This window comes from Etheostoma cragini, chromosome 14 (genome assembly GCF_013103735.1).
Source record: "Etheostoma cragini isolate CJK2018 chromosome 14, CSU_Ecrag_1.0, whole genome shotgun sequence".
NCBI classification, from domain to species: domain Eukaryota; kingdom Metazoa; phylum Chordata; class Actinopteri; order Perciformes; family Percidae; genus Etheostoma; species Etheostoma cragini.
In genome coordinates, this window is record NC_048420.1 from 19120438 (window position 1) to 19138224 (window position 17787).

Sequence of the window (17787 nt, forward strand, 5' to 3'; positions counted from 1 at the left end):
TGCCTGGAGCCTTAGCCTCCGTCTTTTAGCATCATATCAGTCAAGCGTGTGCATATTGCATATGTAAGACAGTTTTACAGGCAGACAGGTAGTTGGAAACATTAAAAAAGTCTGCTAGAGACAGACATCTATTCAAGTTTTAACATGGACATTAGTCTAGCTAATGGTAGCTAGCAGCAGCTGATAAAAAACATCGGCCAACATGTCAGATGACTACATCCTTAGTTGTCAACTAGAAAGGAGGATCTTATTTTGTCCAGTACTGTGTGAAAACAAAGACTCCATTTTAAAAAAGGGAATGGTTTTACGTGCGTAGCCACAGTTGCTAGCTAACGTTGCCGTGACTTAGCAAACGATCGACAACTAAGTTGACTTCTAGCCAAACTCCAAAGAGAAAATGCTGCATTGTTTTTAAAAATAGAATGCTGCATTGCATTGTGCTTTTTTGAATAACAGTACAAAGAAGCCCCATTTCTTCTTCTGTGACAGTGATTAGTAGCTGTGCATGTTGTTGTTGCACGTTGCTGCAACCTGGAACTCATTACAAACACAGCTGTTGGTTCTGGTGACCTCTCACAGCGTAACGGGACAATCTGAGGGGTTCAAAGGTTTGTGAAGCATTTGTTGTGAGGCCTGAGGTTTTCCTGTGACTTCAGAGGCAGTTGTGGGGTTGGCATTTTATAAATTGGCTTTTTTGTATCATGCATGGTTGAATTAGGACTCAGTGACCTTTTGGTTTACTCAGTGCTACTGTTGTTTGTCACGAGATGGAGCTGGGGAAGTGGATTTTCAGTTTGCTACGATGGACAACAGATACCATTTTCCTGCTGTAAAGGTATACATCAGTGTAAAATGAATATTTAATGTATTATTTTATTTTGTGAACATTTCAGACACACTCCCTAGCTGTAGCTCTCTACACTCCAAGCCGGAGGCGTGTGTTTTGGCTGTTGTTTCTCTCAGCACCACCAATGTTCTTCCTCTGCTTTTCCCTGGGGCATGGATTCTTGTTGCCCAAGAGCATTTATTATATCCACAGAGGAAGACGTGGTGGAGACGTGCATCAAGGCCACATTTGCTTTGAACGCAATTAGATACTGTAAGTCCTCAAATTGTCAGGTTAAGTAAAAAAAAATTGTGGAAGTGAAATCAATCGGATATTGTCCTGTTACTTTGACTTCATATACAGTGTTCAATCTCTTTCTTTTTTTGGGATGATTTTAATCCCTTGAGTCCTTGCACATGCAGACCATACAGACACATACAGTACAAAAGACACACATTTGCTGTATAAACACATGCAAGGGGAATGTGGATGCCAGGGATTCCTGAGGTTGGCCTGACCTAGATCCAACATGTCCCACTCAACACACACACATAAACAAACACACACACACACACACACACACACACACACACACACACTCACACGTCACATACTATATACTGGCTCTCTGATACACACCCTTCTTAACACAACGTGGGGTTCTGCTTCCCCTCCACATTTAAAATTAAAATGGATTAAAAAGATGCTTTTATTATTTTTCGTATTCACTGTACCTACAATCAGAACAAAATCATAGTAGCCTTTATAGTTTATAATTATAAAATAAAAACGGCAGCCACGTTTCTTCAAGCCCATAGTAAAAGAACAGTAATATCACCAAAGTTTCTTTTAGTAAGAACATCCATATTGAAGCAGTAAAGCCAGAGAAAATGAGAGCTGGCTTAGTGCCACACTTACATGTCCGATGCCACCTGTATTTCCATCATGCTCTTTGGAAGGGATACCCCTCTTACAAACTCACTGTGTTTGCTCTGCAAGTTGTTTTCATGCACAACCCATCTCTTACATGGGTACCAAATTAATGCAAAGATCTACTGGTAAATGTGACCTACCTCATATTTCAGGGACCATTTTATTGTTGATTGTTTTGTTTTCATAGCTGTTTTATTTCCACACTGCTTCTTTCTGTCAGTTCCTCTAGTCTACATGCGTACAACCCACAGCTGACACACCTGTTCTTGGGAGCCTTTTAAAAAGAAATTCTGGGAAATGCAGTGCACTAGAACACGTATCCATAACACATTTTTTCCTGACCATCACTGGTACATTTCAGTCAAGTTTGAAAAGTTACCAACTCTCATTTGGACATCCTTCTATTATTTGTTAAAACCGTGTTTATGCCAGACGGTTCTGGATTTTACCGTCCAATGTGGCCCACATAATAACAATATTAGGTTTTCCTGCCCTGCCAGTGCGGTGAAGTTGGTGTACCACATGCTGCAGTTTGTGGTCACTGTGCCGTCCCAAGGTGCCTCGGTGCGAGCCCCTTTTATGGCCGCCATTCTCATTCCTAGCGCTATTTATAAACCCAGAGTCTGTCACAGTGGCACAGAAACCTGAGATGGCGGTGGCGGGACGAGGAGCTGAGGGAGGGGGACTGATGGGTGAACATCATGCTGAATTTGTGTTTCTGTGTTAAATGGAGCCTGTCACATGAATGGGTGATCATGTGCAACAAGATGACTTGCTCGATGAACGTGTATTTCTGCATGGCTGTAGGGATGGTCATTGATGTTACAGTGGCACAACTGTAAAGGTGTATTATTATTATTATTATTATTATTATTAAGGCTGCATGTTTTAATGACGGTAATCATCCATTTTATGATTTTAGTTTTCACAAGTAATAGGCTACAGTAATTGTTAGTGCATTGGAAGTGATTGTAACATTTTAAAATTGAATTTGACTATAATGAGGAGTTTCTTTTGAACAACTGTGCCAACAAACATGGAGAAGTTAATATTTGTGGATTTAGTAGCTGATGTTTCCATTCATTTTGGCACTAAATCACACAATATTCAAGCAAACATTTATGAACGAAGTTTTTCTAGATAAAATGTATTGTGCCGTCTACCAACAAATCAACTTGTGTTGCAAGTTGTAGTGCTCATGTACCAGCTCATAGTGACATATCAAGCTATAATAAGAAAACCACGATGCTATCAACACATTGCTATGATGATGCAGATGCAACTTGCCTTTTGTTGTCCCTCCAGCACCGCTGCGACACAACTTTTATTTTGCGACGCCTTCCATTTACTCTGCAGGACGTCCCACGGCTTGTTGTAACCTTTGTTGGCCATTTCTTTTGCGAGTTCCTGATAAATTAAATTCAATAAGTCTCTCGTCTCCTCATTCGTCCCCTTCCATTTGTCTTTGTTGACACCCTCCACATGTGCAAACAGAGTGGAAATACTGGGCGTAAATTAACTATAACTTCTTTCTTCGTTTTGTGACGGATTGCAACCATAAAATGACCTAAAACTTAATCGCAATTCATTATTTATTTGGCATTTACCGTTCCATTAGCATTTATCGGATAAGTCTTATATCGATTTTTCATTTGATATCAGTTAATTCTGATAAAAACGTGTGGATGGTTACATAGATTTTATCCTTTGTTCTTTAGTAAATAGTATAATATAGTACATTATACATCACAGGTATTTGGCAATAATCCACACCATTGAGATCCTATAAAAAATCTAATTTCATATATTTTTATTAAGCAATGGCAGCCCAAAGGGTTAACCATATGACATGGAAAATATTACTTGGAAAAAGCAGTATGCAAGAGCTAAAAAGAGAGAAAAGGAGAAAGTCTTTCTCAGTGGTGTTTTTTCTGACAGTGTTATGGTAATCACCACCACTTGTCAATGGGATTTTTTTAAACTTTGTTTGACCATGTTTTGCCAATCTTTTAGCTATAAGCTTCCTTTTTCCCAAGAATATGTTAAATTCTAGAAACTCGGGTGATCTTAGTCATCCTAATTGTCTCTCACTGTGTCAGCCATTTAAGGCTGGTAAACTGAGTGAATTCTAAGTCAGCCACAAGTAATCTTCTCAAGTGAGGAGGAGCACTGAAATCCTCTTTTTGCAAAATACTATTCCTTTTTTCAACATCAGGTAGAAGCAGTGTCATTCTGTTTGAACATCTAATCTCAACACACATGGGGCTCGAATTTACATCCTATCAATCCTCCCTTAGTATTCTGTTGTGCATCCTGTGTATTTAAGATATGTGTTGAAGTACAGTTGGGGTAGCTTGAGAGGAGCCGAGTGTTAATCGGTGATTTATGTGGTTCGGTGAACGTTTGGACGGGGCCAGAGAGAGCGTCATGCTCCCCCTGCCCATTGTATGTTGACTGGAGTGGAGAGCTGGCATGGGACGCACAGCTTCTTACATTCCTACCTCACTATCTCTGAGCTCAGTCTAATTTTTTCTCCAGATCTGGACCTAGCTGTTACTGTCTTTATCCATGTCATTATAAAAACAGCCTGCTGCACCATTTTTCCACTCTCTCATTGTCTTCCAGCACTCCTTTCTCACAAATTGTCCCTTCTTCTTTCTGCTCCAGTCCCCCTCCCCCCCAACCATGCGTCATTGCAGCTCTGCTCAGTTTGTCACCGACTTCTTCAGCGTGATAGCCAGAGAGAGGGTAAAGGGAGGGAGGGAGTTGTACAAGCAGCAGCCGAAAAAAGTGACAATATCAGCAGGAGTGTAAAACAAGGTCGGAGCGGGGATTTAAACAGGATGTGTTTTGTGGCTTTTTTTTTGTTGCCTCTTTGTCGCCTTCCATAAAGGTCAGGGGTCAGGAAGTCTAGCCTCACGACTGGCTCTGTGTGAAGCCATCAGTGGTGCTCATGTTAGGAAGCTTTCATACAGATGCCTCGAGGCCTTCATGTTACATAAAGCATGATACTGACAATGAAGAGTACCACACAGACATTTTGAGTATTCTTTTTTTAATTGACCTCCCACCTTTTAAGGAAGTGTAATAATCACTCACAATGGTTTAGCCTATACAAATGTCCATTAAAATGTCCCAGAACTAAAGGAACATCTTCAGATTGCTTGTTTTGTCCGAACAACAGCCCAAACCCCACAATATATTAAACTTACAATAACTTAAAAACCGGGAAAAGCAACAAATTGTCATTTCAGAATCTGAAACCATCAAATGTTTGCCATTGTACTTTAAAATACTTTTTTACTTTTATCTGTAACTATCTTGATTCATTTTTAGCTTTAGCAACCATGAGCGTTTGTGCCCCACAGTGCAGTCAGTGAATTTATAAAAAAATTTAGGTGGCTCTTTGGGAATAATTAAGCCTAAATATTGTTAGCTTTTCCCAAGATAACCACTATGTAAGCATTCTTTTTCTTTAGGGAAGCAGGCTCAAATACTTACACAACAACCTTCAATTTTTTTTCCCGCCCCTACAGGAAAAATCAATGTGGATCTTAGCCGCGCCGTCTTTTTTTTAATACTGTTAATGTGTTGCTTCAGCCACACTTCTTAAAAGATGAGGGAGATTTATTCCCACCCTTGTGTCTCACCTACTACTGGTGTGTTTAACGCTGTTGACAGCAGGCCTTGTCCCTGCAGGACTAAAATCCTTCAGGAACAGAGGGGGAAGTGCAGCGTCTTGCTGCGGATCGACTGATGTGTGTAAATTGCGTATGAAAGAGATGTTAATAATTTCAAATTAGGTGAGAGTGTTGTGTAATGAAGTCCCAAAGGGATTTTTAGCTATAGTGAAAGTGTGTCAGCAATGGATGTCAAGAGGAAGTCTCTCTTGTTTATTAGAAGCGTTATCTTGGAGACACTGATGCATTACAATGTCACATAATAGACAAAAAGCATCAAGGATGGCGCGAAGAAAATGCACTATGTACATAGATTTTCAGGATGATTTAATGTTGTACCATATCAGATAATTAAACACATCACACACACACAACACATATATGTGTGGTATGGTGTTATTAATCAGTTAAGTTTGTCTTTTTCCATCTTCCAGCTCTTCATCTGCAGACAGAGTCTCAGTCCATCCAGAATCAGGACAAGTCTTTGGGGAAGGACATCTTGAGTTCATACGACTCAGCCATCACAGACCTCTCTCCTAAAACAGACTCCAGCCCCATAACAGAGACCCTCAGCAAGACAGATGTCTCCTCCAAGACAGATGTGAGGCCATCCACCCCGGGCAGCAGGAGCCCTCAGCCCAAAAAAGGTAGAGTTATCTTGATAGTTTTTGTTGTCAAATATTTGTCAGTTTTGGTTTAGCTAGCAAAACGGAAGTACTTTAAACCATCAATGTATTGGATTTAGGCAGTTAAACATCAGCCTGCACTCTGTGAAGATTTTGCACAAGGATTTTGAGCCTGGCTTCAGGGATTTGCTCCCATTCAGCCACCACAGCATGAGAAATGTCAACCACTGATGATTTTGGGCGACAAGGCGTGGCTCGTTCCAGTTAATCCCAAAGGTGTTGGGTCTGGGTTGAGGTCAGGTCACTGTGTGCAGGCCAGTCAAGTTCTTCCACACCAAACTGGAAAAATATTTCTTCATTGGCTTTGTGCACATATTCATTGTCATGTTGAAACAGAGAAGAGCATTCCCCAAACTGTAAGCACCAAGTTGTAAAGCAGACTACTGTCTAACATGTCACTGTGTTTTGTAACAATAATCTCCACAGGGTAGTCCATGTACTTTTGGACAGATAGTGAATGTTTTTAAGCAGTGAAGATCAAACCCAAATTTAATAAATTCTATTCCTTATTATTAATTAAAAATTAAACAAATCAGTTAATTTGGTGTGTGTATAGAATTATAATCTAGTGGTAGTAGAAGTACCAATATCAGTCTGTGAAAATACTTCATTAAGTTTGCAAGTTTGCATTGCAAATATTACTTAGGTACATAGGCATTATCAGCAAAATGTACTTAGAAAGTATCAAAAGTAAAAGTACTCATAATGGTGAAATATGACCCCATGTGTGTGTTACTATTATATTAATGGAGTGTTATTACTGCTGATGCATTCGTGTCTTGTTTTAGCTGGTCAAGGTAGAACTGATTAGAACTATTCTATATACACTGTTGGGTAGTTTAATATATTTTAAATACAAAACATTGTGCATTTTTATTGTGTTTTATAAGTTCATTGTGTTTTTTGTTTGCAAAATCCTTTTCTGCATTATTAAGCTGTCAGATGAATCGTAGTGGAGTATAAGTATAAAGTAACATAATATGGAAATAATCAAGAAAGTACAAGGAAATCACAAGGACATTTTCAAATGCTTTTTTTTGCCATATACTGTATAAGCAATAATTATAATACAAAGAAGGAGGGCTGTACTGTGCAGTGCTTCATTTGCGGGCAGACGTGCTGGGATCAGATAGGATGCTGGGTTCCAGGTATAAACAAGGTAATTAAGGCAGAGCAATGCAGCAGGGAGATAATGCCAGACACAATGCAAGGTCATAATTGTTGTGATGGTAAATACACAATAGCTACAATTACAACTGTTGAAAGTGGAAGCAGAAAGAAAGTGCTGACATTTTCATCCTTATTTCTGTTACATACTGGTTAAGTTTGTACCTTTTTTACAGTACTAGTTGTTTAAATGCTGATGAAGTGTAAAATATAGAGTCAGCGTTTTCTCCGGCTGCTGTCCACGTAGTGTGTGTCAGGCTGTGGGCTCATTTATTTACTTCATTTTCAAAAATAAAAGTTTAGACTACAAGTACAGGACGTTACAAGTAAAAGGGACACTTAGGTATTTTCCATCCTTCACGTTTCATTTCTAACCTTGCCTCAGAGGATAAAACTACCCATCACACACGTGAAACCTAAAAGCATTCATGCATGATTCGATGTATATTGAGAAGCTTAGATGTATATTGAGTCAATTCTCCCAGACAGATGGTAGTGCCTGTGAGGTAAATCGTCATTTGTTATGGGGGGAGATGGGACGTATAGTGTAGAGGAAGACCGATGGTGGGGAGGTGACATCTCAGTAGGGACCAAACCTCCAGGACGATGAGATTTATATTTCTCTACACTTCATAGCTTCTGCATATTAGCCAGACTGAAGTGTGCAGCCGTGAAGAAAACTCTGAAAGCTGGGGAGAAAATTTAGGTTGCCATGGAGATGGGGCTGAAGTGTTTCTGGGCCGTCTGTGATTGGTTGAGAATATGCGGCATACATACTGAATAGCACGGATGAGAACTACAAAAGGAGACGAGCACCCCAGGGGTCCTGGTTCTTCCCTATGTGTGCACGACTCTTCAGTCTTGGCTTTTCACAGCCAGTTTGACAAATCTTCATGTTACACCACTGTGTCTTCTTAAAGCATATCAGGATTCATGCTGATCATCAGATGAGAATGGCTGAGTTTTTACATTGTCAGTGTACAAAGAGATGGAGCTGCATTGGCCATGAAACGGAATCAATGAAGAAAACTTGCAGTACTGAATTAAACTTCCTTGAGCATTTTTACTTTTAAAAGTCTTAAGTAAACATGTATCTGTCACAGGTTCAAGGCTCATTTCAGCCAAATGCCAAACAAACCCCGTTTCTGTCTGAAATCTATCCATGCAAATTTATTTGGTTTGTAATTTCCAGGTTAAATTTCTACCCCAATCCATAGAAGTCTTTTAAATCTTGTTGGCGGTGCTCAACAACACGTTTTTCCAGAAACAGTGTCCCTCTTGCTCAAGATAATCCACAGAACATGCGGTCAGATGTATTCAACTGGACCATTTCTCTGTTACAAAGTAGTTACACTTAAAACAGTTTTCAGGATTGTGTGTTAATAAAAGTAACGGGGACATTGTTTCAGTAATGATGCATTTCTGTTGCACCTTTAAATTACATTTTTTTAAATGCTGCGCCTACCACAAATTGGTAGCACAGGCGTTCTTCTTCTCTAGTTACGCCCAAGGGATTCCAAAAGATTCCCAGCCAGATGGGACATGTAATCCCTCTCAGCGTGTTGCCTGGGGTCACTTCTCGGTTTAAGTTGTTCCTGGAAAACCTCTAAAGGCAGGCGTCTAGAACGCATCCTAATCAGATGCTTGAACCACCTTCACTGGCTCACTTTGATGCAAGTAAACAGAGGTTCTGCTTCAAGCTCCTTCTGGATGTCTGAAGCAGTTCTCCTCAGCTCTACTGCACAGTTTATTGTCTTTGAGCTACCTGCTCCGCACCAAACAGCAGACACAGTTAGCTACTACCTGGTGAACAAACAGTAGTGGTACATTTTGCCGCTCAGTGGGCAGACATTTCCCTTTGCTCTGCCACTCAGTGGGCAGAGCAAACCATGAAAGATTTAACTGAACGTTTTATATTTTCTTTTCCTCTGCAGATTCGATGAGCTCAGAGCAACGACAGAAACTTGCCAAGGAGCGGAGGGAGGAAAGAGCCAAATATATCGGTAAGAAATGATTAAAACAATCAAATATTTTAGTTTTTTTTAAACTTTGAACAAATTGAAATGTCCTTTTTTCTTTTTTTTAAATGGTGATGCATGTAGCAAGAATTTGTTGTCACCAACTTGAAGAATGAATAATAAAAAGAAGAATAAGAAGAATCTTCTATTCCTAATGTAGTATTAACTTTCCTCTGTCACTCTGCTCTGATGTGCTCTTGTCGTCTCTTATTGTTTCTCCTTGCGTGGCTTTCAGAACAGCAAACTCAGCTGCAAGGTAAGGGGCTTCACTAAAACCCTCAATGTCCGCAGCCGTCATGCCATTTGGGAATAATCAAACATGGGATGGGAATCCCAGGCGTGACCCTTCTTCTTCCCTCCATGAATCGATTTTGTTTTTTATTTTGGTTTTCTGTCATCATTCGGTGGAAAGTTTTGAACCCTGTGAACCCTCTTAAGTTTCACTTTTGATGTAAATGTTTCCGCTCATGTTTTGTTTAAATTTTTCTTTATGTTTTTCTGCATTCCCACACAGCGTGCATGTCCCACACCTTTAATCATGGTTTTACTTTTGTTGCTGCAGAATGAAACACTCCTCTCCTATGACAACATTGTGCTATTCCAAAGACAAATCTAGTTTTCAAACACAGGGTTTCTCCCTGTGGATGAAGGCAGTCAATCAGAGCAGAGCCTGGTGGGAGTTTCCTTACAGAGACGTCCCATGAAGTCCATTGTATGAAAAATGAGCCATCATTACCACAAACTGGGTACAGGCCTGTCATATGGATTAGATGCAGCAGAACAGTTAAAGGCAAATTTGGCTGCCTTTTTATCTCTAATATCTGAGGTTTACTCCGCTTCAGTTGGTCCGAGATAAGTTTAGTTTCCTGCAGTCTGTGTCAGTCTGTAATTACATGGTATAACGTTGAGGTTAATTTAATGTGGGGCAGGCAATTTGTTTAGAACAGTATGCACATAAATGGCATTAAGTACACAAAACACAATGTTTACTTTTCATTAATCCGTTAAAGAACACGTATATGTAAACATATTGTGCAGAGTGAGCACTGTTATGTATCTTTGCAACTTTGCAATCAATGTTTTGTGCAAACTGCAAAAATGAGCTTAAAGTATTACACCGACAAATTTTTCAATCCTGCTGCACGGCAGGCAGACAAAATTGGATTTCTTTCAGGAATTGGATTTTTGGAGGAATGAAGAAAGCTTTCTCATTGCCAGTGAGGCTCACTTATATGCCTTATTAGTGAAGATGAGCTCTTTGCCTCATAACACGGCTACATCTAAAAAATCTATTTCTAATGCTGTCTAACTGCCACCAACATGAAGTAATATTGAAACATGTCATGCTTTGCTTTGGTTGGATCCAGCATGCAACCCACGCTCATCATCATCATCCATTGTTTAAACTCTACACCATGCTGAAAATATGTTGTGTAAACAGGCTTACATGCAATGCAAGTGATAAGAAAGCAATGCAAATCTAAGATGTACTGTTAAAGCGAGAGAGAGATGGAGGGAGAGAGAGACAGCTGCTGTCCAGCATACAGTACAGAAGGTTTAATTTAGAAGGATTGATTGCTGTTTAATTGTTCCTCCAAGAAATGAGCCACAGCAGCGTATGTGCAAAGAGAAGCAGGCGTCTGCTGGAGGGTGCTGTAAAACACAGCGGGAAACGGCTGCTTATTTACTCTTTTCAGGATTATAGTGTAATAAAACAGTGTCTTCCATCTGCTTCACCCATTCTGTTTGAGTATCAAGAGTTTAAGTGATTAAACACTGTTGAATGTGAAGAATTGACTTTGGGACATAATACGTAAAACAAAGTTTCCTTAAATCGCTGTTGAATTACTGTACTATATTTCAAACACATTATCATTTGGTTTAATCGTTTTTATTCATTTATTTACCTTTTAATAACTAAAAGGTATTGCTATTATTTGGTTCAGATGTACATGGTCTCCTGTGGTGATTTTAGTAATTCTCTGACCTTTCTCTAGTGCCAGAGTTTTAATTTATCTAGTAAAATATTGCCACATCTACCAGATGGATTTGCTCAAAATTCTGCACATTCATGGTACTCAGAGGATGAACATTGTTGACTACCATGAGGTTTGTGGGTTTGAAAAAAATGTCAGCTATCGGATGCATTGCCATTAAATTTGGTGTTGTCATTCATGTCCCATCAGGATGAACTTTGGTGAGCCCTTAAATTTGCATTTTTTGCTCCATCTCCAACACTTACTCAAATACCTGCAAAATTAACAACATTCCCATCAGCCTCAAGCGTATTTTATGTTTTATGCTAACACTGTAAATATCACCTCCTGAACGTCAGGATGTTAACTATGTCATTGGGAGCAATGAGTATGATGACATTAGCTAAAAGCACTGTTGTGTACTACATGTACACTACTATGTTTTGGTTTTAAAGCAAATATCTTTTGCTACGTTTATGAGTTGTGTCCACAATACACATTGTTTTTGAGCCCCTAAAACGGAGAAATTTGGGAACTCTTCTGCCCCCCCGATTTGGTTTAAAAAATTTGGTACAAATGCCTTTGGAGTCTCATCGGTTAGGTAGGCTTACATATCTTTCAGTAACAGCTCCACCTTAACCTCAGCCCAAGAAAAGAAAACCCTGGTCTTACTTTTTGACATTGTTGTTCTTTCTCCAAAGTATTTTCAACTTATACGTACCTAATTTAAACCCCAGACTATTGTCTGCTTCCTGTTTACACCCACTCACACCTGGCCAGTGTACGTGAATGGTTGTGTCAAATGCGTTGTCACACGTTTTAATATGGACACTGATCAGTTCTGCTACGGAGCTAAAACTCTTGTATGGATGGAGATAGTTTTTGTTCCAAAATGCAGCTTGTAGCTCTAGCCTCTTTCTTGTTGTCCTGCTAAGCATTTTCTATCTATTATTTAAGAAAGCTGCCATGTAAGAATTGTTTATTGTCATTTGGATAATGTTTTTATCATTGTAGGGAAAAGGAAAAGGCTGGAATTTGCTTACAAAACACCATTCAGATTTAAAAATATGACTCAGGCAAATGTGATCCTCAGCAACCTAAGTTTCTTGTATCATTTTCATTAATCGCTCTCTCTCTCCTCGGCTTTTCTGCCTAAATGTTAACCCCTCTCCCTGTGGTCACCCTGCAGCGGCAAAGAAGGCCCAGTGGCTGGAGAAGGAGGAGAAGGCCCGCCGTCTGAGGGACAGCCAGCTGGAAGATCGCAGGAGGAAGCTGGAGGAACAGAGGCTGAAGACTGAGAAACGTAGAGCTTTGCTAGAGGAGAAAGAGAGACAGAAACTAGAAAAGAACAAGGTGAGAATATACATGAACTCAGGATGTAGAAGCTCAGAAGAGACGGAAGTGTGCGCCTGCTCTCCAAAACATGTTGTGTTAATTGAAGTCACGGTGGAAAGGTCAACACTTTACAGGTGTTTATGCAAGCTTAATGCTTAGTACAGTTTTCGACCTCTGGAAAATTGCCTGTGTAACAGGGATTTGGCCACATCTTGAATATCAGTGCCAAGAGTTGGAAGCATAGAGTTTTCCAGTGGTCATAAGTTCAGACTTTTCATTGACTGTAATTTGAGTTGAGAGTTATTAATCACAGCAGTGGTTCCCAAACCTTTATTTTGGCTTCTTTAGGACCTTAAAATGAAGCACATACCTTTGAGAGTTCCAGGCTAGCGCTTTCCTCTGCTTTGAGTCTTAATGCTAAGCTGAGCTAATCGTCTCCAGTTGTACATCCAGACGGATACACCCATGTAATAACATCACACTTTATATACAGATTGAATAGACAAAATATAACATGTTAATTAGTGAACTTTAGAGGTGCTGGTAGGTGGACTATGTTACCTTGAACAAAGCCAGACTAGTTGTTTTCTCCTGTTACCAGTATTAATGCTAAGCTAAGCTAATCGGCTGCTGACTGTAGCTTCACAGTTACAGTGCTTTTCACAAGTAAGCAAGTTAGTATGTTTCCCCAAATGTCAAACTATTCTTATAAACTATTGAAAGAATTGTTCCGAGTGTGAGTATGGGACTCAGTCGTGACTGTGTGGTCCTTCCAGGAGAGATATGAGGCAGCTATCAAGAGGTCGACCAAGAAGACGTGGGCCGAGATCCGCCAGCAGAGATGGTCCTGGGCGGGCGGACTCAACCAGACCTCCCGCAGAGAGAGTGAGTTTCAAAATGAACCACGACCACACGGACACTCAAACACAATGAGAGGAATATGTATCACATCCTCACTGTAACTCGAGACTTCATGTTGAGCAACGCTGCACAGACTGTGATTCACTGGTCCAACTAATGCAATTCAAGGTAATAACTTCTAAAGGGTTTGCTTTCAAAAGGCGGGGTGCCAGAGGTAAATTACCTACTCAGTAATTTAAACTTTTCTTAATTCCTTTGTGTTTTTTAAGAAAAAGTTGGTTTTGAGTGCAGATATACACATTATCACAGAGGCAGAGAGATGACCAACAGGGTAGCTATCATGAAAATGTTTCATTAGATTAGCAGTGCGAACTGTGTTTTTCAGGGAGTTGTGAGCTTATTCCCCTTTTCAGACCATCAAACATGTGATGGGTTGCCTTTTTTTAACCTGTGACACTGAGGTCAAGACAAGTTTCTCTCCTTCAAAGTGTGAAAGATCCTGAATGTGTGTGAGAGTGTGCCTGTCTGATAATTTCTTGCAGCAGAAAAAAAGCAAGAGGCAGTAGTTACTCTAAATGTGATTTCTAACTATACCACGCCCTTCCCACGCTTTCCTCAAAGTTCTTCCCCAATTCCCTTCAATTCAGAATTTAGATTCTCCTAAATGTTAATAAGAGAACCTCAGAGAATGGTGAGTCCCAGAGTCCAGACCGAGGGGAATCTGCAGCCCCCCACCTCTTATTAGTCCTCAGCTGGGGCCGCCTGCACTCCGGCCGCCTTGTGAACAGTTGTTGTCTGTTACGTTCTCTCCGGTGCAGGCAGATGCTCGGCCTCCACGGTCAACTTGCCGAGACAGGTGGACCCTGTCATTAACAACAGGCTGTCCAAGTCCTCTGCCACGCTCTGGAACTCCCCCAACAGAAGTAAGGACGACCCGACGTCAATGTCCACCAGGCTTCCTCTCCCTTTCCTATTCATCCCCCTCCACCTTCCCCACTCCTCCTACCCTAATCTGGTTTTTTGGTTTTCTTTTTTTATTATTATAACTGTCGTCTCTGGCGGCCTGCCTGCCTGCCTGCCTGTGCTTGGTGACTGGTCATTTACCACCTACTCCCTCCTCTTGTCACGCTCTCGGTCTCGTGTGCATCGTGGTTTTTGATTTCAGTTGGTGGTTGTCATTGATTTGAGCTGTCTCTGCATTTTGATCAACCTCCCTTTCACCTCGACATCACTGAGCCATATTTTGTGATATATATGTTTTGTTTTATAGGTTTCTAAGTTCACATCTTGTCTCGACACCATCTTTATTGGTTGTCCCCTCCACTTTACTGTCGGTGGTTTGGTGTGGGGTGGTATTGGTGGTGGATATTATGTAGTTGGACTGTTGCAAATGAAAATAGAGCAACTAAATGCACATGTATTGTATCATACTTCTGTGTTACGTGTTTACTTTAGATGTATTGCCTGTTTCCATAGAGATTAAGCCTCTCTTGCGTGGTTAGTTATTTACAGGAATGTATTGCTGCCAGCAAAACAAAAACATTGGCTCAGTTTCTCTTTAATGTGAAAAGATTTGTCATTATTACTTAAATTGTTGTGCATTTGGAAGAAACTTTATGTTGTTGAATCATGAACTATCCTAAATTACACTAAAGCAACATAGTTACAACAAGAATCCTAAAAGTAAATTGGCATGTTGCTATAACAAACAAGTCATAGTGGATATAGCCACTGTAACGGATAATTAGACACAGCGGTGCTTTGACCTTAATGCTAACATCAGCATGCTAATTTGCTCACTACAACAATGCTAACTTGCTTATGTTAGGTAGGTTTAACATTTACATGCTAGCGTGTAAGCTTCACTGTGGTCACATCTTAAGAGGATAAGTGTTATTTCTTCTTTAAAGAATTCAATAAATTATCCAATATTTGTTGTTGAGATATTTCAGTCAGAACCAAATTGTTTCACCGAGCAACACCAAGCCATCTTGATAAAATCGTGTAAAAATGAAGTGATATGTTGTTATAACAACAAAAAGAATAATTTGGTATGTAATAAGAACAAGGAAAATATTTACAACTAGATAAAAAATGTCTTGTTATAAAAGTAAAAGGACCTCATTCTAACACGAATCTGAGCAGATTTTTTTTGTCGTGACGGCAGCAACACGCTGCTGTAATGACATAAATATAAAGATTGACTTGTTATATCAAACCCATATTATCAGACTCCTGAGTTGTACATAAGCAGCACTGTCTTCATCCCAGATTCGTCACGCCTCATAACATGTTTCATTAAAGATCGTATCACCCACAGTGCAATCAGCAGTTCAGCTCTCGGCTCCCCCGTCACCACAATAAAGATCCAGATTTTATGCTTGATAATCACTAATAAAACAGATGCTCCAACACTGCGGGATATTTTTGGAGCTGAATCATATTAGAGTCGATATCAGAGCTCATGTTTCTGGCATTTTGGAGATGCTGTGCAGTCTGCAACAGTGTACCAGTAATGGTGTGTCGGAGGAAAGGGGGTGACGTTTATAGATCTGGGCTCATTTTACCTCCAGGTGAACAGTCGATCACCAGGCAGCTCAGCCCAGCACAGCCTCCTTTTGCCGCATTGGAGAAAGAAGAGGAGGAGGAAAAACCACTGTTGCCTAGCAACGGGAGGCAGTCGGGTTATCAGTTAGTCATAAAACGTGAAAATGATCCGTCCAACGTACAGCAGAGGTGACTGTTACATAAGAAAAGCCAGTCTTTGGAACAAGGAGTGTTTTTAGGGTTAATATAAAACGCGTGGAAACGACATGACTTGTGACGTGCTTGGCAGCGCTGTTGTGATTGCACTATTATCATGTGTATATTTGTTTGTAGAGGCATACCAGCAGAGTGATACATTACAATAGAGCAATGACAAGAAGCAGTCCATGGGCCAGTTGTCACTCAAAATACATCTTTGCACAGCATGTTGTCAGTTTTTGTGATGAAAACCAGGAAAACTGGACTGTTGCTGTTGCAATCCATTAGATCTCATGTTGAGACGGTGCATTCTGTGTCCATCTGTTGTCTCCTGTGCAGTCACATGTTTTCTATTGTATTTTACTGTTTCAGAGGAACAGGGCAGGACAGTAAGATAGATAAAACCTACATGATGTTTACTCAGTGAGGTGCCTCAAAAGGCTCAAACATAGCACTTACTAATGATTGACTTTACTCTGTAAAGGTTCTTTAAATCTGAACCCTCAGTCTGCATCATTCATCATGTCTTTCTCTCTCTATTCCCATTATGGGGTTTGCTAGTATTTGTTAAAAATCATACACAGGCGTCTTTAATTTCTGATCAAAGATGGAGCCGACCTCTGATTAAAAGCAACTTTATTCTGACATTAAGTTTGCTTTACTCATGAGAGAATTATTTATTTTGGTGTGTGTGTGTGTGTGTGTTTGCGTGTTTGCATGTGTGTGTGTGTGTGTGTGTGTGTGAGGGCGTGTGTATGTGTTTCCACCCGTCATTACAATGCATTTGATTATATCCTGCTGTTGTAGGACCTATACATGCTGAATTTACATTACTTGACACTCAATAACAGTTTGATACATACTGTATAAAACCAGAATGGTGTGTTATGCTAATGCTGAACTCACCAGAACTGCACTGCATTGGGTTTGATTAAGGTTGAGTTTACGTTATTTTTAAGTGGTAAGTAATGAAAAATAATTTGGGTTTGCTCCTCTGTGTGTTGTTATCTAATGTCTGGTACTGTGTGGCTAAAGTCTAGTCATTCATCCTGTATGATTTCTCTGTGTATTTGAGTCTGAGAGTGTCTGGTTAGCACATTAATGCAGCGTAAAACTCAACTCCGCATCAGACTGTGTTCAGTGTTTGTGTGTGTGCAAGGAAAGATGTGCTGCAGTCATCATTGAGGAGCGGTACACTTCCTGCAGTGTGTGAGATATCCGGGTGTTTTTGTGGGTAGTACCTGTAAGCAGCTGTGACAGTAACCCGACACTGACAGCGCCCTCTTGTGTCAGCCCGCAGCCTGCGTCTGAGCCCGTGGGAGAGCCGGATCGTGGAGCGGCTCATGACGCCAACTCTGTCCTTCTTAGCCCGCAGTCGCAGTGCCGCCACCCTCCTCAACAACAGCGACTCTCGTGAGTGTGAGACCCCATCTGGATATTTCTGCTCATTATACCCAACATCCTTTATCTACATATCACTGCAGTGTGCAGGGAGGGAGCAATAATACTCAATAATACTCTAATCTAAGATCTTAGATCCCTTTTTAGGATAATTTAGTT

General features: G+C 40.3%; 1 protein-coding gene across 7 annotated transcripts in view; it reads left to right on the forward strand.

Annotated features, from left to right (window-relative positions):
* Window positions 1-17787, forward strand: part of LOC117956828 (MAP7 domain-containing protein 1-like) — a 35629-nt gene that overhangs the window by 8464 nt on the left and 9378 nt on the right. For 3 of the 7 annotated variants that reach the window (XM_034892108.1, XM_034892107.1, XM_034892111.1), the window contains exons 2-8: window positions 5874-6086; window positions 9227-9295; window positions 9546-9566; window positions 12476-12639; window positions 13398-13506; window positions 14301-14405; window positions 17521-17640. In XM_034892108.1, coding sequence (XP_034747999.1) covers window positions 5874-6086; window positions 9227-9295; window positions 9546-9566; window positions 12476-12639; window positions 13398-13506; window positions 14301-14405; window positions 17521-17640 — 801 coding nt within the window. The remainder of the gene's footprint in view (window positions 1-5873; window positions 6087-9226; window positions 9296-9545; window positions 9567-12475; window positions 12640-13397; window positions 13507-14300; window positions 14406-17520; window positions 17641-17787) is intronic. The other 4 variants (XM_034892112.1, XM_034892114.1, XM_034892110.1 and 1 more) reach the window with 3 other exon arrangements.